Genomic DNA, 25100 nt, shown 5'->3' with positions numbered 1-25100 from the left:
ATTTTTGCCGCTGTTATGGACGGGCCCTAGTCTTACTCACCGTGGAGATCTGGCCCGCCTTGGCTTCCGGTCCAGCTCTCGGCTGAGCTACGGCTCAGAGTAAGGTTTCATTTTCACAGTGGGAGGGATTATGTCAGTGTTTGCAGAATCCTGCCTGTTGTAATCGAAGAAGCGTAACAGGATTCTGTGAGTACATTTGCCACGTCGTCTTTTAGGGTATTGTTTTCTGACAGTTGGGACACCCTCAGGAAAGTCCATAATACTTTTCAGAAATTTGCCCCCTTCCTTGTTTTATTGTGTATATTGTCATATTCTGATTGGTTTGCCTTCCCCCATTAACCCAAATCAGCCTCACCTTTCACTTTCGACGAAAGCAAAGTCCTCATTCGCGCCCTCTACATCCGTCTGTGCCTTTAAAGGGAATCCCACAAAGCACTACGGTCATCTGTGCGATCCCTGGGTCACGTGCTTCTGTCCGAGGAGATGCCAAGGCCTTCCTACTGATGTATAAATCACAACATGTATAATAAGAGACGCCATTAGGCTGCAGAGGGGACACTGTGGCTGATCATTGTTAGCGCATTAAAACCCTCCCTGCATCCTCGTTTCAGCAGCTGACATCCATTCTCATGTAAACTCTTGAACCAACGGCTCCCATTCTGGTTTCATTTCCTCACAGCCAGTCCAGCCTGGGTAAGATCCAGACACCTATTGTCTTGCTGTGGAAGCTGGGATGTCGCACATTTGATGATTGTATAGTATATTCACACTTTGAGGGAGCGTGTTCCAGACTTCGCTTCAAGCTGTAATAACACCTCTGGTAAAATTTGGTTACCAGGGCAACAGCCCTAACCCTAGGGAAATCCCGGCTTCAAATAAAAACGTAAAAACTCCTGCTTAAGCAGCTCTTTTCACCATTCTTGGCTTATTTGTAAATAATGCTGTATGATGCGTTAGGATACTTTAATGCTAATTTCCTTGAATTACAGTTAGCACCATACTGATAAGCACACACAGCATCCAGGTTCGGGTTTCAAATTCGTACAGTTTTTAATTTCCATCCATCCATCCATCCATTTTCCATCCCTGCTTGTGCTATTCAGCATCGCGGAGGTCTGGCCTCTCTCCCGGAAGCTATAAACCATGGCAAGAAATAACCTAGGATGCGGGGGCATAACCCATCACAAACAATTTTTAAAAATAATATTTTAAATACGGTATATAAAATGTTTCCGTTGTGAGCGAAACGGCAAAGAAGAGAATGTTGCTGACTAGCAAAATCATGATGGAGGACTTGAAGACGGAAGGAAGTCCAGCGTGAGGCTCCGTAGACTGGGGTCACAGACAGCCACCTTAAGACAAATGGCATCCAAAACGACATCCCAGTCTGGGTCATTTATCATTATGAAGTTTATCGAGTGCGTAAACTGGACCGTTCACATTCCTCTCAATTATTGATGAGGGGGTTTATGCAGTGCTAGGTCTGGGAGACACTTGGGTTTCACCAGTAGTGAAATGCATCACGTTGCTTGCTTGCTGCTACGACTAATCTAGAAAGGTACTTTGAGGTGATTTAGAGAGCCATATTGTTGAAGACAAAAATAGTAAATGTCATTTATCAACATAGATAGTGATACATATGCTTGTCATTTAGGTTCACCAGAGTTTGAGGGCAAAGCTTGGTTTGTTCCAAATGTTTGTTTGTTTGTTTACTGATGACTTGGATGCCAGTGAAGGTAGTTCAATGGCACGGGCCGGAGTTTGGATGGTGTACTGGTTTCCGTGACGGTCGATGTCCAAGCCCTGTTCCTAAGGGCGGCTCTTAATGAAACCCAGCCGGTACCAGTTGGACTAATTAGCCCGTGTAGGAGAAGCAGGGTTGGCTGGGAGGTGTTTGTGAGGAGATGTTCCAACCTTGGATAGAGTGAGGCCTCTTCTCCTGGACGTCCATTCTGGTCCAGTGACTGACCTTCTCCTCATAAATGTATATGTACCAGCACGTATCTTCAGATGGTGCAGTCTCGCTGATAACCGAATACCAGCCTCAGTACAGGCAAGCAGGCTGTGATTGGTCAGGTGTCATCCATTGCGGAGACAGGCCCGCACCTCTGCTCTGCTACGGTTTGGCCCACTTGCTGTGATGGGGAGAGGGTGAGCTGTAAGAGGAAATCTATTTATATTAAGGGTGTTTATTTTCTCCCCTACCCTGCCCCACCCTCCCCAGTCTGTCAGTCAGGTTGACGTTGGCCACGAAACAATGTGACCTGGCTGGCATTTCTCTGCCGAAACGTCAGGAACAGCAGCAGGTTGACCTTTGTCTGAAGTCACGGAAACGTGCTCGATTTTCCTGGGTGGCGAAGCTAAAAGCTCCTGCCTGGTGACAAATGAGATCTTGTCTTCTAGGTGCTCAAAGGTGATAAATCTCGAATAAAACAAGAAAGTGGAACAAAACAAGATGGGGGACCGGAGTCTGCAGCATAATTAATTTATAATGCTAATTAATCAGAAGACTCTTATATGCCGTACAACCACGATGGTGCTATTTAGGTAGAATAAATTAAAAGTCAGGGAACGAGTTTCAATTTCAGGTGCTCCTGCATGAAGAAACCATGAAAACCATGAAAATGTTCCTGTTTTTGGTATATGAGGCAGAAAGATAATGAGTAAATTGGTAGCTGCACATGTTTCGAGTGCTTCAGTATGACTGGAATTGTCTCCAATTGCCCCCCCCCCGTCTGGGAGATGCTCGAAATTGGGAGTCCGCAGCCCCACTGGAAATGTGAAAACAGTTCAACCAAACAACCCTGAGCATTTCAACGTTGGATCGGATAGATTAAACCCAGCGTTTCGCCGTTTTGTCTCTTACCGGTGTGTTGGCTTAATCGCGCATTTCAGCCATGTTGTTCACATGTGGTCCACCACTTGATTTGTCCTCATCGAATGACATCAGCTGGGGAGAAAATAAACCCCCCCATTTTCCCATAAGCCACTGCTATCAGAATCTATGTTTGTCATGCCTTGTTGGTCCAATACAGCTGTGGAAAAAAGCATTTTAAATCAGTCTTGGTCTGCTAGAGGTGCGTTTATTTCAAGTGGGTGGAGACTGACAGGTGACTGATCACCTCAATATTGTCTGCTACCGTTCAGTTACCGTTAGCGTTCCGGTACAGGGCAGTGGCACGTCATGTGTCACAGTTATTTAATAATGCCTCAGTTTAATATCTGTTAAAACTGATATTTTCTCAGTGTGTGCCTATTGGCCAATCCTTCATGTATAAATAAAACATGAATAACTTAATGGCAAGAAAGTTGCAGGAACCAAAGCTGAAATTAACTGGATCTGAAAAATAGCACCAAAATCTCTTTGAATTGATTTGAAAAACCAATAAAATTGCAAAAACGTCATATAGTGACACTTGTTTTTTTACTTTTGAATGTTTATTTTTTCATGATGGGGCAAAATATAGGCTATATGGTAAATTATAGGAAACACGGTCTAGGCTTATTGGTCTATTACCTGTGACACAGTAATTATGTGGACACTTTGCTAATCAGGTTTGTTGCATGGGGGGTGCCGAGTTATCTTGGGGGATGACTCGGCTTTCTGGCGCCCTCTATCTCCACACACCAGGCACGTCTTTCACATGTCAGATTTCTCTTTTTCTTTACATCTTGTTGTGGTGGTTCTGTACCATTGGCTTCCTTATCCCTCATCCAGCACACGGTTGGGTTCCTTACATGTACACTGTGCGGATATTTAATGAGAAGCGGAAGATATGACTCTCTATTTCTCTAGGTTTGGTCTCCCTCACGGCGAAAGCTCCACATTTATGCCTCGACTCCACATTCATGCCTCGACTCCACATTCATGCCTCGACTCCACATTTTCACTGGGCTCCGTTCCTCTCGCACCAGATGCTCAGGGCTCCGTCTCCAGCAGCTGCTGGCCTCGTCAACCTACGTGACCCATGCCAGCTGGCTCTGGGAACAAACGGTAGTCATGGTAGCAGCCTCGTCCCGTATCCGATGCTGAGATCCCAGTACCGTTGTAATGGTAAAGATATCGGACCTCCAGAATCTAGTGCTGGGCTGTGTGTCTGAATGACAGAATCATATCCACTTACTGTTTTCACATGAACGTGTGTCTGATCTCAGCATTTGGGTCTTCGGTCAGAACAGCTGACCATCAGTTCCCTACATGGATGAACAAGACTGTGTTTAAGGTTCACTCTCCTGTATGTTAAGGCTTTGAATTCAATTTGGTTTCTATTGCTTTTCCTCAGGATGGTCATGTGACCTGGAGACCCACACCCCTCCGCCCAGCCCCCTCAGTTTGAAATGGCTAAATTTGTAGGCTGGTAGTAGCAGTCCTCCAAGAAAGAGCACTGAGATCGAGGCAAGTTCTGTCACTGTGGTGCTGTGCAGGAATTGAACCTTTTGGATTTTTCTCTTGTTTCCCACGTAGTCCATTGAGGACCGTGGGCAGATCGAGCGCGCGGATCCTGCGAACTTCACACGGCTGATCGATACTGTCCAGGATGCTGGCACGTCCTCCGGCTCTCCGCCTGGCTGGACGCCTCGGTCCCACGCTCTGGAAACTGACTGAACCAGGGCGTTCAGTGGGCTGCAAGCCCCTGCCCACGCTAACGCTCGACTTCAGCGGCAGAGGATCTGGTTCTGCGTTTGAGAGTGTCCGCTGCAATTTTGAAGGTTCAGTCTTTGTTGAGATATTTTAATGCACAGTTTAATTCATATGATCACTATGAAGGGTCCCACACTGGCAGGTACCGGTCACACGGGGGCGCAAGTTACACTGTGTGAACCAGTGCAGTCTGCTCCAGGGCTACCAGAGCTATGTGACACCAGAATGGGAAAGAAGATTTGAGACTTTATTGTGGCACAGCGGTAGGTTAAACTAGCAGGGTGGAAGGAAAACAAAGGCAGTCGCTTTGGAGTCAGCACTGAGGAAACACACAGGAAAACAAAACGATTGTCAGGTCATGGGGAGGGCTATAGTAGGTCTGAATGCAAGAGAAAAGGATGAACATTAGGGAATACAGAGTAAGCGATCTGAACAAGTGTGCTACTTTCCTGAATTGTCTCCCACCCCCCCACGTTTACACATACATGCTGCCCCACCAGCTACACACAGTGACCGTGTAGGGGCTCATACTGCGTGTGCAGCGCCCCCTATCAGGTAGGCTGGCAGGATCAGTGGCTGCTTGACTGCTTGACCGGCTTCCATCACCACAAAATACTTTTGGAACTTTTTCTCAAGGAATTATTTCCTTTCTCCTTTCACGACTACGCAGTGCTGCATTCCTGAGGAGCCTGCAGTGCAACTCGCGACGCTGACCAAAATCCAGTGGCTGTCCACGTCTATCTGTCGCCGGCTTTAGCATTTTCCAACGCCGAGCGCCTCATAACTTGCTATTTCAGAGTTTCCCGTCTGCTTGGTCAATGTGACTCTAATTAATGCTCGCATCTGCGTGGAGCCCCCGCGTTCTGGTCCGCTCCCGGAGTTTGTTTGCTGTTGCATTATTAACCTCTTGCCACAAAACTTTTTCAAAGTGTGGAATCAGATTTGATTAAAGTGTTGCCAGTTCGGGCTACAGACGCTCAAGATTTGGCCTCTTGCCTGAACACGGCACAGTGTGTAATTTCTCTTAGAATATTCTGACAGTAACCCCTCCCCCCAAATGAGGCAGGTAGACAGAGTAGATCCACATTGAGTTGGGTGTCCTAACTTCTCCAGAAGGTTCCTCGCCTTTGGTAGTTAATGAGTTGGACGATAGACTTCACTGTGGTATCTGAACACGCCCAGAAACACTGCGGTGTTTAACCACACCTGCATGTTGAGAGTCGGGGCTATTTTGAATTTGGAAATGCCCTTGGTATTAAGTTTTATCCGGTGAGGAACCTTGATTAATCTGAATGGAAATGCTTTTTTTCTGGACCATTGAGAGGAAGTGGGTGTTCGCTCTTCGGCATGAGACGTTACCATGAATTATATCGCAGCCTTTCCGTTGCATAATCACTCCCTATTAGACATATCTCCTCTCTGAACTGTGTCTGTTCGGTTTGCTTAATTTGAATTGCAATAGAATCCTGGTTTGGGGTTTTGCTTTGCCTGTAATTTTGTCATTTTCCCTACAATTCCTTTCATCAAATATGTGGCTGTAATTTATCTCTGTGTATTGTACGTTGAAATTGGGCAGTACAAAATAATGAGGGGAATTTTAGATAGCGCCTCACCTCATTTTAACAAAGTAAACCATCAGCTGTATTACCATTCATCCATTTCCTGAAACTGCTTAATCCAAACTGGGGTCACAGAGCCTATCCTGGGAACAATGGGCACCAACCCTGGGCAGTTGCCAACACACTGCAGGGCACGCACACTCACAGGGCCAATTTAGACTCACCAATCAACCTATCCCACATGCTTTTGGACCGTGGGAGGAAGCCGGAGTCCCTGGTGAAAACGGGGAGAGCGTGTGAACTCCGCACAGAAAGGACCCGGGACCAAACCCAGGACCTTTTTGCTCTGAGGCAGCAGCACTAACCACCACACCAGCCCTACTGCCCATTCATCCATCTTCTAATGACTTATCCTGATCAGGGTCACGGGCGGGCTGGAGCCTATCCCAGGCAGTACAGGGCACAGGGATGGGGGGGTACCCTGGATGACGGGAGTCTCATTACCTTGGAAGTGTGTTCTGCTCATATTCTGGTTGATGTCAGGAATCGTTATTTAAGTGGCAATGAATTGAAGACCTGATATTTCTTTAGGTGGCGATCCTGTTAGCATCGGATGTGTCAAATCACGAGGCTCTATCGGCTGTCATCCTAATTACTGCTTTTCTGGTGCGCTCACAAAGGGAAAATAACAGCATGGCACCCTTATTGGGGGGGGGGGCAGGTCTTGGGGCCCTGAGACACCCCCAGCTTGATGTTAACGGAGCGTCTGAAGCTCCGCCTGACATCCTTTTTTGCCGTTTTGCCGGTTGTACCCGTCAGCATAGCCTCCTAGCCGACCTGCTGCCTTCATTCTCTGTTGTTGTAACATGGCAGGTAGGAAGGGAAACATTCTCCTCATGGGCCCCGTTGATGCGGTGGCTTCAGCTTCCAAGCCACAACTTAGGGGTGGCTTACTTTCTGCACCAGCCTTTGGTGTGTGTGTGTGTGTGTGTGTGTGTGTGTGCATGTGTGTGTGTGTGTATGTGCGAGCGTGTGCATGCGTGTGTGTGTGTGCGTGTGCGTGCGTGGTCCCCATAAGGATATGTTTACCCTACATGTGTGTGCGTGTGTGTGTATGTGGGCGTATGTATCCGTGGGATATGTACATCTACATTGTTGAGACATTTCCCCACAATGTGGTAAAAACCTTTTATGTTGACATTGTGGTGACCATTTTCCAGACCCCATCCATCCATCCATCCATCCATTTACTTCCGCTTATCCGAGGTCGGGTCATTCAAAGCCATAAATAGACCCCACAAGGGGAAATTCAGTTTTATAAAAATCTGTAATTGCAATCAAAAAACAAAAAATGCCAAAAGTCTTGTGTTTGGTTTGGTTACTTATGGTTAAGGATAGGGCTGGGTAGGGGTTAAGGTCGTCATGTGGCGATTAGGGTTTTGCCCATAGAAATGAAAGGACGGTGAATGAAAGGAAATGAAAGATATGAATATAAACGTGTGGGGGGGGGATTCTTATCCCATGAATGGCTTACTTTATACCTCCAGGAGTGGAACAGCTGCTTGTTATTGTGGCTTAGGCACCCTGAGTTAGTCTTGCCTTGTGAAATGTTGTGTAATTATTCCCAGGCATTATGTGCCATTATGTGGCCTATACCATCAAGGCATTTCATTAGTTTCTTGAACTTGTCCAGAATAGCACAGGAATAAATGCTCCATTGTATCTCTTTGAAGCTAAGAAGCATTCAGCAGTGCTGATTTTTAGATATTCCCAGCTGTCCAGTGTAACCCAGCCTGGCCAGTTTTATTCTCAAGCAGAAATCTCACATAGTTACTGTCAGTATTGGGTTCACAGAGCATCACCATGCCCCCCTCTCTCTGGTTTATGGCTTTGAATGGGGGGGAGGTGACAGTCAGGTTTGATTACTCTGATGGGATCCAGGTCAAAGGTGAAGTAGGGGGGTTTACAGTGAGCCTCACACACAACAACCACCGCTAATCACACTGAAAGCTCACAGATCCATCAGCTCTGAGCCACGCCGTCAACACAATAAATACGTTGCTTATTTTGTACTGTGTGGAGCTTGTGAATGTTTGAACTACTTCCAGCTAATAAATTAACAAGAAAGTTTAAATGGATATGATTATTTTAGTAGCTGGTAAACATGGACCTAGCATTGATTTACAATGCTTAATTTCGACAAATATAAAAAAAGTATACAGACCCAGATGAATGACTAAAGCAGTTACATAATGTTTGTTATCTGTAGTGTTGGCTAACTTGGCTAAAAAACAAAAGATTAGAATATTCTCTGTAGCACTGAGGGTGGTAGCATTTGAAGCTATGAGGATTCATTAAAAAGGTGATGATTAACAGTAAGGCTCCTACTATCGTAGCCTTGAGCAGTCTGTCTAATAGGCATTGATTCAGTAACACATGTATCTGTAGACACCGATAAAACAGTAAGTCACTTTCGTTCAAGACGGTCAGTGTGAGCGCACTGACAAGCTGATGCTGGTAACGTGCATGCAGACGGCCATGACAGCCTCAGGGCAAAGAAGGACTTGCCATAAAGTATGAAAAAAACAAAGGATTATGGATGAGTGTAACCTCCACTTCATCAGACAGCCGGCCGGGGTGGCTCGCTAGACTGATGTGTAAATTACATCTTGAGACAGAGGTTATTAGTGCAAGAACCAGGGTGAGATTCAATCAATTATATTAATGTTTCCCCGCCCGTTACAACAATTATGCTGCAGAAACACTGGATGTCAACTACAGAACCTTCTCAGATATGGATGTTATGAAATTTTCAGGAGTCGCTTATGCAGAAGCCGAGCGTGGGGTTTATGAAGCGCGCAGCGGGTGGGGCGGCGGGTCGCCGCCGCACTCATTCCAGGGAGGATCGCCGGCGGCGGCGCCTCCGTCTGGCGCTGACTGGCGGCCGATCGATCGCCGTGTCCCGCTGTATTAAATTAGGCAGATTTCGCACACGCTGCCGTCCAAGTCTGCTGTTGAATTTAGAGGCGACAAAAAAAAAATGAAAATCACTTCTTAAAAAATAGCTCTGAGGGGGCGGAGAGCAATAAACGGGGGTGAGTCGGCAGAATTATGCGGTGTAACCAAGAGCTTAAAAATTAAAAAATAGCCGTGGTGAAATAATGATTTTCTTGGAGGTTCGCTTTGGGGGAAGTTAAAAGGAAAAATTAATAAATGGGCTCATTGACATGTTAATTCAATGAAGTTATATCAGAGTATTAAATACCCAGCTTGGGTATCGGGAGACGGACGTACGCTACATTACTTGGTTAGCTTTTACAGCCCTCGCAATAAATAGAGTCAGTAATTAGGTTTATGCCCCCTATGGTGGCGAAGCCGTCAACACGTAGGTAAACAAACCACTTTCATTTTCTGTGATACTTTGAGGACGGTAGAAACTGGACGCTCTTATGCAATTCTGACGTAATATTTTATGCCTAGATAACGTCCTCAGTGTGCTTTTTAATGTTTGAGTCCACAAATCTTGTTCTTTAGTTGGACGTTAGTGAGTAATTTCACCACCGTGTTTGCAGTCTCAGACCAATGCTCATGCTTAATGTGCCAGATGTGTTCCAGGGGTTTTCAGTGTTATTGCACTCCTGTTAATTGGCTCCATAATGTTACCGTAAATACCCGTACTTCCTACAGCGCCTGAAATATTTACTCAGTGGTCAATAATCTTTGTCTTTCCTCATGAAACGTGTGAGGTTCACTTAAAGTCAAATTGCAATCAAATTTTATTTTACAGACCAAGTATGATTCCTCACGGCTGGACTATCACGTCAGTAAAATATTAGCTGATTTTTAGTATTGTTAGGATATCATGTGATTTTATTTTCCCTTGAAACAAAAATTTATCGCTGCATCTGAATTAGAATTAGGACTATATCTAATTATGCATGCTAATTATGCATGCCATATTGCTAATTATGTATGCTCTAGCTAATTGTTCATGCTGATTATGCAGTCTATAAAAGTCACAATTTAGCTGAAATACTTTAGTCCACGATGGTAAAGACTAGGTGTTGTAATCAGGCCTAACCTATGTTATACGCCATTTTAAACATAAACTTTAGTCAAACTCACACAAAAACATTTGTAAATGAGCCTTTCTTCCCAACCACAGTGCATGTTATGAAATACATCCAGCCAATCAATAATATCCTTTCATGTTCAAATGTTTTATCAAATGCACAAAATACAGTTAATGTCTGTTTCACTCTGTAATTGTCCTTTAGTTGATTGAATAATGGTTCAGTGGCCTGTGATTTAGTTAATATGTACAAACTGTGTTTGTATACGATTATCCAATGCTTCAGTTCCGTGGTTTGATGATACAATTGGTTTGCCTTTGTGTCTTTGCCAAATTGAGATTCCCAGAACTCAGATGGGTGCATTCTTCTGAAGGAGTGTCCACATAATTAAGCTGCTCTTTAATTCCTAGAAAAGCTCATTAAACCCTCAAAAGTTTTGAGGAACTGAGGGATGTGGCCATTATGTACAACCTGAGTGGGGGGAGGGTGGTTTAATAGAAGCCAAAACCTACCCAGTGATAGCTCATCTATAACAAACAATTTCTCGCATGTGCATAGAGAGTAAGGAGGCAAGCTAATCAAACTGAGGAGGCTTCCAGCTTCAAAAGCAGTGCTGCCATTCGGATTTAGATGCTGTGCAAATTAAGTGTTTAATGCATTTTTTTAGGGTTCTACTGAACTAAATAAGAACCGAGAGCTATGGAAGTTATAGATGGCGAGCGCACACTGATGAGTTAATTATAGTATCATTTGGAGGTCTGCCTTCCAGAATTATGTTTTGCTTGGCAGTGCACGCAGTCTGACAGCTTTTTGGCTGGCGTGGAGAGGCCAGGCAGGATCAGTAGGGCTAAGGCAGGGTCGGTGTGGAGATAAGTCAGGTGCCAAGCATGGAGATTCACCTCACCGATTTCTCTTTCCTGATCATCAGACTTAATCGATTTTGCTTTCTCCCTGGCTTCTGTAAACCTATCTCCTGAAATGCATTTCCTGTTTCCTCCTCCCATTCTGGTGCCACATTGTGTTGGCTGTCCTGTTCAAAGGGAGTTTCACGCTCATTGTCTGTGGGATAGGTAGGGTGGTGATTAAGCACACAGACTCATAACAAGCAAGGTGGGATAACACCGATCTGTATAAATGATTAACATTTGCTGTTACTTTTGTGAAAAACGTCAGTGATCACTGCATAAGCTCTTATTCAAAAGGTTTAATGGGTTTTGAACAAGTAATTATAGTATCTCAGTAGTAGACTAATGGCAGGCTAAGGCAACATCAGCCCTCTGCGTCATGCAGATGTCGGCCTGTTGAGCTGCATTGCAGATGCTGTGTATTTTTCTATTTGCTACATAAAGGTGAAGAGCCATTGGCTAGATATACTCATGGGGGGGAGGGGTTATTGCTTAAGTAATTCGGCGTCTCACATATATGCATGAAATGGATTAAAAGCACATCTTGATCCAACCACCCCCCCCCCCTGCCCCACACACACACACACACAAGGTTTGTCTTAATCTGCATGGCTCTTGGAGAAGCTGAAATGTCTTCATCCACACGTTGACATGTCCAGTAAATAATTTATGAACCTTAGCAGTAAATGGAACAAAAAAATCAATGAGTTTCAGCAGCCTAAAGTCAATGAGCTAGTGGCTGGATGGGCCCCTCCTTTTATAAATATCTTTTTTTATAATACATTATTTAACCCCCAGTGGCCTGTACTACGAAGCGGGGTTACTGGCTTATCGGGGTAACTTGTCGGATTTAAGGTAGCACCGTTTAAATGGACCTCATATTCGTTCATTTACATTTTGCCCAGACTACCTTAAATCTGACAAGTTACCCCGTTAAACCAGTAACCCCGCTTCGTAGTACAGGCCACAGGCAGTTTTTAAGGAACACATTAAAACAGATTGGATAAATTGGGCATATCTGAACATGTTTATTTTTAATGATTTCTAAATATTGTTGCCTGCAGTTTTTGTTTTTCTTCATAAATGAAAGAAAATTAAATGCAAGAAATTACCCCACCCTGTTCCCAGTTTCAGCAAAATAAGGTGCTCAAAAATGTAAACAACATTGTGGCAAAAAAATATGTTGCTTAAGCAAAAGCATATTATTGTGATTATCAAGTAAAGATGGATGTCTTAATATAAAACTTGATCTTTCTTGATTCTGGCTGTTTTTAATTCAGAAATTGGAACAAGGACGTGAAGAATTTCTTTGAGGTGTTCAGCTTTGGATTTGAGGTGGATTTGTAGCACCAGACTTTCATATGGGCTAGAAGAAGAGCTGATGCATTTGCGCATTGTTGTGGATGTGAGTCAATTCAAGAAGTCCTGCACAATTCATGTGATCCCTCCTTTTGCATTATCTCGTACTGCAATGAATTAAAAAAAGAAAAGCATTTCCTATGATTGACAGTGGGCATATCTATCTATCTATCTATCTATCTATCTCTATATATATATATATATATATATATATATATATATATGTGTGTGTGTGTGTGTGTGTGTTCTCACAAAATAAATATATATTAGGAAGCTTATAAAGAAATGTGTGTAACAGGTGGGGGTGTAGTCATGGGGTCTGGTTACAGAATCTGCACTCGTTCATTTCTCTCGTTCATTGGTTCCCTTCCTTTGTTCTGATAATTCTGATCACACCCTGATGCCTGTCTTTGTGCCTGATTATGATTGACTTTTTTTTTTTTTAAAATGTACTTTGGATTCCTGCCCCAGCACTGGCAGCCCCAGCAAAACAACTGGTCCTGCAATCTATACATAATGTTAAGCTTGTAGATCTCGCACCCGTATCGAACAAGTGGGGGGGGGGGGGGGCTTGAAAGATGCAGGCGGCTTCTGGACGCTGAGTAGGGCCCATATATCGTATGAGTCAAAGTGAGTTTGTGTCTTTTTTTTTTCCTCTCCCACTGAGCATTTGAGTAAGATTATGTATAAAAGTGCCGTCCCAGTGTAGTAAGCAATCCGGAAATTTACAAATCGAAACACCTGCTCCTGACAGCCCAGGCACCTGCTCTGGGCCCATCAAAGGCCACCAATTTAATTAGTTTGATACCTTTGATGAGAGCAAGGATGTGCGATTCCACTCCGCAGATTACAAATTCCCCTTTTTTATCGGCTTTAATACATCGCAACTAAAGAGGTTGTTATGGCAACATCACACTTCTTATACAAAGCAGGCTTGTCTTAGTACAGGAACCAGATGCCTATAATAATATTTTTCTGGAGGAATAAATTGGTATCATATCTCCTATATCTTACAACACGTTAATATGCTGTTGGGTAGAGTGTAGAGTTTTTACACAATTGTTGCTGCTTTATATAGCTTATGCCCTTTGGGTGTGTTACAGTTATAATAAACGTTACAGGGCCCTAGGGCTGTCCGGTGTCGCTGCCTGAATGCAGGTCCTGAAATCATCCCATTGTTGATTGCATCTTGATGCAGCTTCTTGATGGTAAACTCTGACATAGCTTTCCTGTAGTACAGAAGCTTTATACCTGTCTACATCAAAGCATTGGATGGTGACTTTTTATTTTATTGTATTTATTCATTATGTTATACGCATGTGCTCGTTGATGCCTACAGATAACCCACGATTCATTTGTGTTAATTGATTGCATCGCTGCTGGTTCAGGCGGTGTCTTTGAACATATTTGATCGTAACTGTATTAATTATATAGTGTCTTAGTCATAATTATAGGATGATTTTGTCCTCATTGCTATGGTGAGGATTTCCAGCGTTAATGGCCTTATTTTTTAGTGCTTTTTACATCAGCACTGTTCCCTTGAGGAGCCAATGCTAGGGTCCTATTGTACAAAATCCGATATTACATAATTCTCATAATTCAGACCAGGTTTTTTTTTTTTTTTTTTACAGAGTTCGAGGCCATGAGGCCTTTCAAAGGGGGAATGTTAAAGGAGCACTTTGTCTGAGGGGTTGTGTGCTGCTAACAAGCTCAGGTTTCTCAAAGTGAACAGAGCCACAGAACAAGAGTGTGAAATATTGCTTTATGCATCCGGATTTCATAGTGCCAGGATGAGGGGGGGACATTGGTGTTGCTTTTGCCTGGATTTGATCTTTAGATAATTAAAACAAAACATAAATGTAACCAGAACAGTCACTGTGCCAAGATTTACTTGCCATTCATGCACCGTAAGGGTTGTACAATCCACAGACCAAGCACAGGAACTGGTAAGGGTGGAAACAGCCACATATGAAGTGGAGAAATGTGTTACGTTGTGTTAAAAATCTATGAATGAATACTTCAAATCTTGGATATGCACCTGAATCAGAGGCACACAGTCGTGTTGGACTGAGTTCTGTAAAGCTGGAGCTGAGCTGGGAAGTGCAGGGCATCTGGAGGTCATTTTGGCTGCTGTGGGACTTTGAAGAGCTGGAGCTGAAGAACATCCACGTTGACATTGGTAGCCAGTTAGACTTGTGTGCACCAGCAGGGCAGTGGCACTGGCGGAGGAAGTGCAGCTTGGTCCCACCTTCAGACACCAAACAGACTTAATATGTGTTTCTCATGCATACTTCACTACACTTGTGTTCTTCTGTACCTGCTTTCTGTCATCTTCCATCTTCCATCTTCCATTGCGAAAGACCAGTTCCAATACTAAGAACAGAAGTACAGAGGATTATAAAAATCCCCGGATGTTATTCTTGCTCCGCCCCAAATATCCAGGATATGACAGTTGCATCCTCACCAAACGGTCACCAGTTTGAATCCCATTGTTCAGCAGAGTAGCCACAACTCCATTAGGCTTTAACCCTTGAAAAATGCTCTAAGACAGCTGGATGGACAGCGGACCCTGCGCTCAGACCTCAGACTTCGCTTTCACCTCCGTGTGTGTATGTCTTTAAACAGTGTTTAACAGCCCAGTCCTCAGGTAGGGCGGAATCAAAAACATGGACTGTTAGAGGTTCCCTGAGAAACAATGTCTTAAAAAAAGAAAGCAAGATAGGATATGTGAGGGGAAAAGCACGTTCCAAGGTACCTGTGCTTATACAAATGGAAAATAAATCCATCTCATTTTCATTCCAAACTGCAGGATGTGTATAATATGTACTGTACTGGTTTCCCTGGTAGTGGTGAAGGTGCTTGAGGGGTGGGACAGAGAGAACATTGCATCACAGGCCTTTGAAATTATAACTGGGGGGCAGATTTCCAAATTTCTTTATTTCTTCTACCCCCCCCCCCCCCCATCCCCGGTCAATAGTTCCTTTCTTGGATATCGGTGGTAAAATCAATCATCTTTCGCCTTGTGCTCCCCTGGAGGGGGGGGGGGGGGTTTGGCAGCAGTGTATTATATCTAAAAATATGTGCTGTGTGGATAGTTGATCACAGCCTTGTTCTACATCCTGCGAGACAGTACTTTGGAGTTGGGCAAGAGATACAAGATTAGCCCCCCCCCCCCCCCAGGGCAGAACAGTGAAATCCGCTGGATGGTCTCCGCATTGGGCTATACTCCTATTGGCTCTGTCGCCCTGGGATTCAGCTCTCCAGCGTTTTTCTCTGATTTGTAAGAAAGCCAAATAGCCCTCGACACACCAGTTTAGACCCCAGATCGTTACCGTGTATTAAATCAGGCGTTTGTAAATAAATAAGCCACACCATAGATGTGCTCTCATGACGGGGGCCGCTGCTTTGTTATGAGCTGGCAGTAGATTGTTAGTCATCTGCTCCTTATTATTTAGGATATTGATATGATGCCAGGGCTGTGCTGATAATTATAGAGACATTGTGGCCCTGTTTAATTTGACACTTCATGGAGCTCGCAAACGGTACACAGCAAATCATTCTATTCGGCGTCTGCATTGACACTCATTCTGCTGTAATGTATGTAATCGTGTTAATTCATTTATTTGTTCTTTACTGTGACACATTTGTCACGACACGACATGTGCAGGTCTGACAAATGGCCTCACCTGTGCTATTTATTGTAGTGGTCATATGAAAATAATAATAATGGTGATGATGCAATTTAGTCACGCAAAGACGAAATGGGGTTGTAACGTTTCCCCAGGGGAAATCTGCGCTACGGATTTCTTCATCAGCCAGACAAAGGACATTCCCTGTTATAATGGTATTAACTGAGTTATTACAGCGGGTCTATGGGGAGGCATGGGGAAAAATGAGGACGTGAACATGGTTCATTTTCAGCCCCTTCGGCACACCTCCGTGCCCTCGGTCCCACGGGAGCCTGACACTGTTCACCGCAGGTTGGAACACATGACCGAGACTCAGGAATGTGCTGTTTGAAATGCAGTAATTACCCTGGGATCATATGGCGTTCTACTTGCATTCTTGTTTCTTCCCACTCCTAAATACACATAGATCTATAAATATACAAAGTTTTTTCTGGTGGTGCCTAACACCGCAAATAATCCATGATGCATTTCTTTTCATCCCTATTTTTTCCAAATTAGCAAGCTTAATGGGCAGTGGCCTAGGCCTACAGTATATTGTTACTGTTTTCTTAGCTATTTCCTGTAGCGTCCATCGATCAAACCTTTAATGACAGTCGTCCCAATTTTATTTCAGCTGGAGCATACTCCGTTTACGCGGTGGTAATTATTTAATGAAAGCCTTGCGACTCGCTGGCTTCACCCGAGTCATAATTTAGCAACTCCTCAAAAGCAAAAACCCTAAGTAGCATGTGTGAAACCTTTATGAATAACGACGCATGTGTTATTTTTTCCATTTCAGGAGCTGGCGACAGCAGCTGAAAACTTCCAGATGCGGCACCAGTGGAAGAACGATCTGGGGGTAAGATTTATAGTATTAATGCACCATATAGGCCTATAACACCATAGTATTAATGCACCATATAGGCCTATAACACCATAGTATTAATGCACCATATAGGCCTATAACACCATAGTATTAATGCACCATATAGGCCTATACACCATAGTATTAATGCACCATATAGGCCTATAACACCATAGTATTAATGCACCATATAGGCCTATAACACCATAGTATTAATGCACCATATAGGCCTATAACACCATAGTATTAATGCACCATATAGGCATATACACCATAGTATTAATGCACCATATAGGCCTATAACACCATAGTATTAATGCACCATATAGGCCTATAACACCATAGTATTAATGCACCATATAGGCCTATACACCATAGTATTAATGCACCATATAGGCCTATAACACCATAGTATTAATGCACCATATAGGCATATACACCATAGTATTAATGCACCATATAGGCCTATAACACCATAGTATTAATGCACCATATAGGCCTATAACACCATAGTATTAATGCACCATATAGGCCTATACACCATAGTATTAATGCACCATATAGGCCTATAACACCATAGTATTAATGCACCATATAGGCCTATAACACCATAGTATTAATGCACCATATAGGCCTATAACACCATAGTATTAATGCACCATATAGGCCTATAACACCATAGTATTAATGCACCATATAGGCCTATAACACCATAGTATTAATGCACCATATAGGCCTATAACACCATAGTATTAATGCACCATATAGGCCTATAACACCATAGTATTAATGCACCATATAGGCCTATAACACCATAGTATTAATGCACCATATAGGCCTATAACACCATAGTATTAATGCACCATATAGGCCTATAACACCATAGTATTAATGCACCGTATAGGCCTATACACCATAGTATTAATGCACCATATAGGCCTATACATCATAGTATTAATGCACCATATAGACCTATACACCGTAGTATTGATGCAGATGTCCGAATGCGGCTTCTTATTGCCGCAGAGACGCTGGCATTTAAATCACCGGCCGCACGCTGCCTATGCTGCTGGGTGGCGCTTTGTAAATTATGTACGGCAACATTATTATAACGACGCGCTGGCTATGCCAAGATTATATTAAAAGACTATCATCATGTATTTAGGCGGATGTTAAGACTGGATTTCTGTGATCTTAAGACTGTTAAGGGATTTATTCTTTGTTCTCGCAGTTGCCTGGGTGTTTATCTATTGCTGCAATTTGCTTGGCTGCCTGACGCGTTTCTGCTTTTGGGGGATCCAAAGGGTGCCTGACTGCTCCATCCTGGGCATCTGCACCCACTAAATGCCACCATATGATTGCAAAACACCGGCCTGGCTGCAAAGCAGCAATAATGCCGTTCTCAAATACCCTTAAATGTAAAATAGGCTACTCGCCTTGCAAAATGGGTCTTAACAATCCTACTCTTAATAACTCTTTCCGTACACAATTACCTAGTCTAAAAATTACATCTTTGTGTTTACTTGGTTTTGGATTATTCATTATTATGAAGGAAAAAATAAATGTGTCATACATTCACTGACCAAAACAAGCTCCTTAGCTCGTTATTGTTTTTTAAAAAAAGATCACCTGCTTTTGTAAAATGGATCCTAATAGGGCTACTCTTGTTTCTGAGAACTGGGATGAGAACGATCTCACTTTCAGGTCCAATATTTCCGTCATATCAGATATAAATGTAATTTATGGATTCTGATAAATACTTTCAGCCTGGTTTTTCTTTAAATAAAAGATGCAGTGCTAAAAGCGGCTCTAGCCTGGCCTTTAATGGGTTTTCATTTGAGTGCGCTGCCTTTTATGGTCGCATAAAAGGCAGAATAACAGGTTCCATGCTGGCGCACTTTCTCCGGCTTTTATTTTTGTGCTTTTGGGAGAAAGATCTGATATAAGCACAAAGCGAGCGGGCTGACGGCCATTATGTATAATCTCATTATTAGCACTACGTTTCAAATTTGCGTCTATGTTCGGTATACATAGCCTAAGTAATATTAAACCTAGCCACACTGTTTGCCTTCAAAGACAAACATGCTATCCCATCCCCTATTATCACATTATCTTTGCCTCTCCAGGAAAGCGCCGTAACTGCTGAGTGATATTCGGCATTTAATGACTAGAAGTTTTAAATGTATGCGTGCACGCATTTCTATGAAGTCTGCCTTGTCAGAAAACGCAGACAATGGGGGACGTCAGTAAAATTAATCTGTCTAGTTTATGAGGCAAACAGTCAAGCTTTCAGTTCTCATGTAAAGGTTTCATTACATTGGGATGGTTTTCAGGCAGGATAATTACCTCTACGTTGGGGTCACCAGCCTAAATGGTTTCTCCACACTTGGTCATGAACTGATATTGCTGATATTAGTTTAGACCAATTAAGATAGATTAAATGGGATAGACGTATCATCCTATTTCTAAATGTCAGGCTGTCTCCTGAAATTGAAGTCTTATTTGACAGGTGGATACAGGGTGTTAAAGCTCGGTTGTAGCTAATAGAGGGGCAATGAAAAACCATGTTTCTTCAGCATCAGTATTGCTTGCTTGGTGCCTAATATGCTTCCTGTATTAAGGGATTTTGGTGCTTTTTTGGAAAAGGAAATCCAGAGACAAGAGGAGTCTGCAAAATAAATTACTCTATCTCTTTGTATTTTCTATAGTACAACCATGGATTGGGCTGGTGAATTAAACATGACCTCCACATTATAATTGTAAAACTGGGCCTACAGAGGTTCAGACAGAGAGCTAGGCTCTTGTCTGCTAATGCGTATATACTTCGACAGTGGTTAATGCATCTGTTCAAATAAAATGAAGCACTTCCTGTTTGTCCCAGAATCTGAGGAATCACATAGGAAATGGGCCATAATTTGGTTTGGTTCTACATCTGGAGGATGCCATGTCTTCATTTTTTTTTTTTTGCTTTTTTTGCTTTGTTACCCTGGGGAGATTTTTTTTTAATCTGGCAAGAATTATTTGACGGTTGTTGATCTGTTGCATATAAAATAGCTACAGCATTCAGCTGTTAATATACATTCACATTCTATATAAATCAACCCATCATAAATACAGCCTAATTTTCGATAACGGGATTTACATGATTGTCCCATCTTTCCCTCTTTTGGAATTGCGTTGTGGATTATTAGGGCCTTTATGTCAAAACTAAATCACATTCACTAACAATCTCCATGGTGGAGACTTTTCCACTGAGCATGGAACCCCCCCCCCCCCGCAGCCTAGTGTGAAGAGGAACTTCCACTGTTGTCCGCATTACCACCTGCATTTTCCCTCCATCACCAGCTTCTATCTGATACACTTGCCATAAGCCATAAATAGTGATGGTAACACCAACCAAATCACATACTTGCGTGGGGCCCCTGAGGTTTGGGGCCCATTGTCGGCCCATTAGTCGAAATGCTGGGGGGCACCAAAATGACTTTTCGGGCCCCAGAAACAACAAACCTGCCCCTGGGTGTGTGCAAGATGGATTTTACCTCCCCCATGCATCCGCCTGACCACTTGATCCCTTGATCCGCTGTCATTTTCGATACTTTCAGAGTGATTGTCCCATCCTCATATATGAAGGGACTCACTCAAAATGCATGAATCATACTGTCGTATAGAACACTCCTCCCCCAGGGGCCTCTCCTCACCGGAAAAAGAACTGCCGTTAAATGAGATAACGGGAATAATCTTGGTTGAATGCTTGTTAGTAATTTATTGCCACTTAGCAGCATGTTTATTTTACGTTAAGAATTACGCGCTGTTAAATCGCAGCGCCGTGGGGTCAGGGGACACCCTGCTGAAGGGGTTTCCTGGTGATAAGGAGGGTCTAGGAGCACAGGTGCTCATGACAGTGCTTGTGGAGCTAATTGCTCCATGTTTAGTGCTGCAGCTTGCTTTACCCGAGCCTCAGCTGTGCTTGCACGTGCAGTAATGCGATATCGCAGGGCTGAGGGTGCCCAAAGTGTGGCCAGTGAACCGCCACTGCGTGTGCCCCAACCCCCTGCCCTGGTCTCTGAGGGCCTCTTTGTGTCATAACCTGGGCCCGCTCTTGTTACCTTGCAGTGACTGGGCACTGCTCTGAGTGAGTCTAATGGCGCTTTTCCACTGCCTCCGAGAACCGTGAGTCTTGTTACCTTGCAGTGACTGGGCACTGCTCTGAGTGAGTCTAATGGCGCTTTTCCACTGCCTCCGAGAACCGTGAGTCGTACCTGAGCTGTACCGCTAACTGACCGCTTTCTAGTGTAAATTATCTGAGCTGTACCCACACTGAGATGGCTTTGCCTACTAGCAGGGCCGAAAGCGTGACCAAACTGAGATGTCTTTGTCACCACCCTCTGATTGGTCGAAATGCAGAGAGATACCATTGCATGGATTATCTGAAGGAAAAAAGGCCATATACTATATGTTATTCATTATTTGTAGCGTCACACATCTTGATGCAATGTATTAACCCATTCCTGATAACGCTGAACTTTCCAACCACCTTCTTAAAAAAGTACTATCGAGCAGCTGAATGGAATGGATTCATAATGTAAAGTTACACAAGCGAAAGCTAATTTCGCAACCTAAGATGGTGTTTCTCACATATGTGCTAGCAGAAATTAGCACATAGTAAATCATGATGGCTGTGTCTGAATTCAGGGGCTGCATCCTTCCAAGGCTGCATTTGAGACCGAATGTGTAACAGCAATGCGACATGGCTGTCCCATTTCAAAGGCTCTTTCAAATGCGGTCTAGCAATGCGTCCTCCTTTTGCTGAATCGCAGCCCAACATATCCCAAGATTCACCGCTCAGAGGTAAAGTGGTGTGTCCCAGCTGAGCGAGAGGAACGGGGCTTCGTGACGCAAGGGTGAGGATGGGAACAGCAGGTGACGCAAATAAGAAAGCATCTGTAGGCCAGACCAGCCCATTTGACAGGGCTTTCTGTTGGACCTTCGAAGAACGCAGCCTGCGAAGGTTATGCTTTCATAGAACGCATCCGTCGAAGGATGCAGCCACCAAATTCAAGAACAGCTGTATACACCGTGTGAACCGTAAATAAGCATCTCTTTGGGTTTACGTCACTGTCACATTCCAATCCATCAACGTCTTTACCAAGCCGACCCTTCTGCAGTGGAAAACCAAAGCGAGCTGGAACCGAGCCGTAACTAGTCCCAGTTTGTGGTACAGGTCAGGTACGTCTTTGTTCCTTTATACCAGTGAAAACGCACCATACCGAATCTCTACCCCCTTGCACTTTGTTTTAATAGCATGAGGTGTCGGGTGGGGGGTGTGGGGGAGCCAGTTATCATGATGTTAATTACATTTTTCTTGCACTGATTGCTGTTCTCTCCTCTTTCAGGTCGATGACATAATTTATTACAATGCAAAGGATAATGTGAGTATCAGCCCCCCCCTTTTTTACAGTTGTGTAAATGTTCATACCTTCATGTTGTATCTTTATAACAAATTATAATTAAACTTCCTCAGAATTTCCTCCTGGGATCAATAAAGTCTACCTTAACTTAGCCTGATTAGAGAATTGAAAGCCGTTGCATTTGCCATTGTGGCTCATTGAAGCCGCATTACAGCTCTATATTTCACGCCACTGCATGAGAAAATTCAGGACTATGTATAATATTCCTATTTGCAATTCTTTACATTTCCTCTGGTGAGGAGTGTTGCCAAATAATTATTTGAAAAGAGAACATTATAAAACCATGGTAAATGTGCTCAGAATAATATGCATACCCCCGCCTCCCCAGACCATCGCAGGCCCACACATCACACTTATTTTCGAGGCTCTAATCGGTTCCTGCCAAGACGTCATGTCATGCATTGTACCCATGATCACCAGATAGGTCTATTGTCAGTGGAGAATTTTCTGATGAGGGTCCATGTCCTCTCGTTGAGTTAGGACAACCACTTGTGTCAAATTTTGAACACTTGGAGTGTGTAAGAGTGATATCAGACCCCCGCAGCTGCAGACTTGTCACTTTTCAGTCTGTGATTAGTGAAATCTGTTATTTTCTGTTCTGCTTCGCTAGGCAGTCTCTTTGCTCAAAGGGGTGAGCATGGTTCCCCTCATTTTATTGTTAGCACAATGCTAATTATGAACCAGCTCTCAGCTAGCTCTTGCTTCCCGGTCAGTTGCCTGCTGTGCCTGCCCCCCTCTCAGCTCCTGCCTACAACCTCCTGGTGTCATGTGACGGTGAGATGGTGTGGCCAAAAATAAATTGCACATAATTGATATAAAAGTATGTTCAGAGCTTAGGTAGGGAAATCGGGGCATTGTTTTCACCATATAGCTGTTTTTCTACTGTTGGATTTTGATTAAAATGCCAGCGTTAACCTGAATTAATCAGTATCTGTTGACAGATGGTCTGGTATGGTGTTCCGGAAACATTCTGGAAATGAGTTTTGCATGCCTTCCGTGAGCCGTTGTTAGGAATTGGAGGAAACATTCGTACTCGATGGAGCGGAAGACACTGAAATTAAGTTTCTTGTTTGCCATCCCATGGGAGGCTGTCTTGTTCTTTTGTGTGTTTTTCTTGCAAGCACTGATTACCATGTCCGGCACCTATGTAGTGCTGCATGCGATTGGCTCGTTTGGGGTGATTGGAACATTCACCTCTTCACCACTCAAAATCATATCCTCGGTGACCTGCAGACATCATCTGTGATTGGAGGGGTGCCCCCCCCCCCCCCCCCGGCCTACCTGTGAAATCCTCAGGCTTCCTGCCACATTGAAACATTGTCCCAGGCACTGCCAGCATTTCCTCACGTTCCCTGGGCTCTCCTGATGGAGGCTTCCGGAAAGTCAGTGGTGGTCTCGCCAGTCAGTGGGGGATGCTTCACAGTTTGTGGTTTCTGTGCTTTCAGTTCAGGCAGAATTTAAATCCAGTCGCTCGGGGAGAAAACGGGCTGGTTTCAGCTATGAGTCCAAACTAACGTCTCAGTTTTATTCCTCTTTCAACTTTCTTCCGTTAAGATTTTATTTATTTCATTTCGTCCTGAACCTCTTGCCGTATATAATGCGAATCCTCCCGATCCTTCGCTAGGTGACTTTTCCATATCGAGAGAGATCTTCGGTCTTGTTTGAGTCTTGTAATTCAATCTCTGGACCTCCGTCTCTCTCTCTTTTCTTCCCCCTGTCCTCTTGGCAGCTCTGGGTTTTTCATTATCGCCTTCGCTCCCAGTAACCTCGTGTCACCCCGTCCGGCTCTCACACTCTTCAAGCGATTTATAAAAACAGCGAAAGGGATCCAAGTAAATAAATCACAGCACACGTTACGCCGGACGAAAACCGCACAGGACGGACCCCTCATCTCTATGCTAATGTGCGACTCTGCTGGAAATGTTCATTAAATGTCATTCCCGTTAAGTAACGAGGTCTTCATAAAATATGCAATGAATATTGGTATTAGTAATTTAAAGGGCTTCCTGAGCTCTGCCTCTTAATATGCCAGTTCTCTATGTCAGCTTCACTGATGTTATGTTTTATTACTCGACACTTTAATTTAGGGGGGGTCTCAACCTTTTGATGACAGTGGACCGGCATGCATTGTGCAAAAATTTCTTGGAATGGAGGACGACACACAATGAATGCAAAAATATTGTAAACATTGTCAACATCATAGCTTGTTTGCTAACTACTTGCTAACTGTTTTGCTAGCCACTATTGCCAAGATTACACGCAAGTAATAGAAAAATATCATCAGCCTTGTTTGCTGACTACTCGTTAACTTTTTCTGCTAACTTTTACTTCCTGTTGCTAAGCTCCTGTTTCTTCAGATGCACTGCAAATGCATGATCGTCAGAGGTCCTTAAGATGGCGTGGACTGAAAATATGTCGTTTCTTTTTGGAAATTTAACAACCCCTCCCCCAAACCCGGGACAGGCGGTTGTTCACCCCTTCTTTAATCCAAAGATCGTCAGAATTTGCGCCGGTTTAAGGCTGCTGTCGATGTCTGATCAGAGGATTTTGGGGATCCCAGG

At 43.7% G+C, this 25100-nt stretch overlaps 1 protein-coding gene across 2 annotated transcripts in view; it reads left to right on the top strand.

Moving 5' to 3' along the window:
• The window catches only part of LOC111833289 (voltage-dependent calcium channel subunit alpha-2/delta-1), a 107555-nt gene that overhangs the window by 23156 nt on the left and 59299 nt on the right, over positions 1 to 25100 (top strand). Inside the window, exons 1-3 of one of the 2 annotated variants that reach the window (XM_072701722.1) lie at positions 9201 to 9296; positions 17006 to 17065; positions 22465 to 22500. In XM_072701722.1, coding sequence (XP_072557823.1) covers positions 17036 to 17065; positions 22465 to 22500 — 66 coding nt within the window. In that variant the 5' untranslated portion in view covers positions 9201 to 9296; positions 17006 to 17035. Of the gene's footprint in view, positions 1 to 9200; positions 9297 to 17005; positions 17066 to 22464; positions 22501 to 25100 lie in introns of those variants that run through there. The other variant, XM_023791427.2, reaches the window with a different exon arrangement.

Source organism: Paramormyrops kingsleyae, chromosome 1, assembly GCF_048594095.1.
Source record: "Paramormyrops kingsleyae isolate MSU_618 chromosome 1, PKINGS_0.4, whole genome shotgun sequence".
Lineage (NCBI taxonomy): Eukaryota > Metazoa > Chordata > Actinopteri > Osteoglossiformes > Mormyridae > Paramormyrops > Paramormyrops kingsleyae.
The sequence above is the reverse complement of the archived record's forward strand: the minus strand, read 5'-3'. Positions and strand labels throughout refer to the sequence as shown.